The sequence below is a fragment of the Meleagris gallopavo genome, chromosome 4 (assembly GCF_000146605.3).
Source record: "Meleagris gallopavo isolate NT-WF06-2002-E0010 breed Aviagen turkey brand Nicholas breeding stock chromosome 4, Turkey_5.1, whole genome shotgun sequence".
In the NCBI taxonomy this organism is placed as follows: domain Eukaryota; kingdom Metazoa; phylum Chordata; class Aves; order Galliformes; family Phasianidae; genus Meleagris; species Meleagris gallopavo.
The window spans coordinates 49,919,928-49,921,247 of NC_015014.2; the positions used below are offsets into that span (position 1 = coordinate 49,919,928).

Consider the following 1,320-nt stretch of genomic DNA (forward strand, 5'->3'; position numbering starts at 1 on the left):
AAAAAAAGAGAGAGATCATATTACATCAACTAAACAATTGCCCCAAGCAGGATTATTCTCCATAGCCTCTGTGCTATATTCAGCACAGAGAGGCAGACACAAAGGTAGAGGGATATGACTGTGTCTCAGATACTGGATACAATACTGGAATTCCTGTTTGCCACTGTTCAGCTTTGTACAATTGATTTACTGCCCTTCTCCTTTCCTCTCCTCTTATTAGTCTTTTATTTTTAAAACTTTAAACTACTTTGGACCTGAAGACATTTCTCCAAATTTAAAACAACAACAAAAACAGACAAAAAGATATTTTTTTCTTCAGATCTGGATATTCTTGAAAGCATATATTTTACAAGGGCTGATGTAATGCCTCCTACTTTATCATATTGGCCCATGATGCCAGAGGTGGATGTTGGTGGTATGGCAGTAGAGGTTCCTTCCCACCACTATTCCATTACATTTTGTTGCTGTGTGACAGATGGCAGCAGAGGAGCAGTCTGACAATATGGTGTCTGACATGGACGTATGTATGAAGCAAAGGTGTGTCATTTAGTTTATTCATGCACAAAAAATTGCATCCTTTGACGCTCATCAACACTCACTGAACATTTGTGGAGACCAAACAGTGGATCTGAATGCTGTTATGCAGAGTATGGTGCATTTCAACTGTGGCGATGGTGATGGTGGGTCTTTTCTGTTGGTGAAGATTTTCATGAGCCCAGAATGCAGTCTCTTATTGCTGATGTTCTTTCTTTGAACTAACATGCAATAACAGACACTTAATAAATTGTTGGTATTGTCTTCACAAAGAAGGGATTGAGTAAATTACAATTTTAAATAGCTAGATGATACAGACATAGTTAATGAGAATTGTTGATGATTTTTAGTACGAGTTGTTAAGGCTCAGTAATTGTTATTTTCTGTTAGATATGCAAAATGAAAAGGAACGTGTGATGAAGTATGGAGCTTTTATTCGTACACTTCCACCAGTCAATAAGGCAACTTTGGCTGCTTTAATTGAACATCTTTACAGGTAAATGTAAATAATGCACTGTAGCAGAAAAATTCCTGGAATGCATAATGCCACCATGAATAAAATGTGGATCGCTTCATCAGCTAGTAAGCATCCAGAGCTTATCTTGTAATTATTAATAATATTTAATTACCTTTAATTTATAACGTGTCTTTGGTTATATTTTTAGAAATAGGTAACTATAAATATCAACAGGATGGAAATGTCTTATAGTGATAGGGGGCTGTCAGTATTTGAGTCCAAGCAGGACAATTTTTGATGGAGCTTCTTTAGATGAACTTTTTTTTTTT

The 1,320-nt window shown here is 36.0% G+C and overlaps 1 protein-coding gene across 4 annotated transcripts in view; it reads left to right on the top strand.

Moving 5' to 3' along the window:
• ARAP2 (ArfGAP with RhoGAP domain, ankyrin repeat and PH domain 2) overlaps positions 1-1,320 on the top strand; it is a 125,783-nt gene that overhangs the window by 82,379 nt on the left and 42,084 nt on the right. For all 4 annotated transcript variants that reach the window (XM_010710306.3, XM_010710308.3, XM_019614911.2 and 1 more), the window contains exon 22: positions 925-1,030. In XM_010710306.3, the coding sequence (XP_010708608.1) occupies positions 925-1,030 (106 nt within the window). The remainder of the gene's footprint in view (positions 1-924; positions 1,031-1,320) is intronic.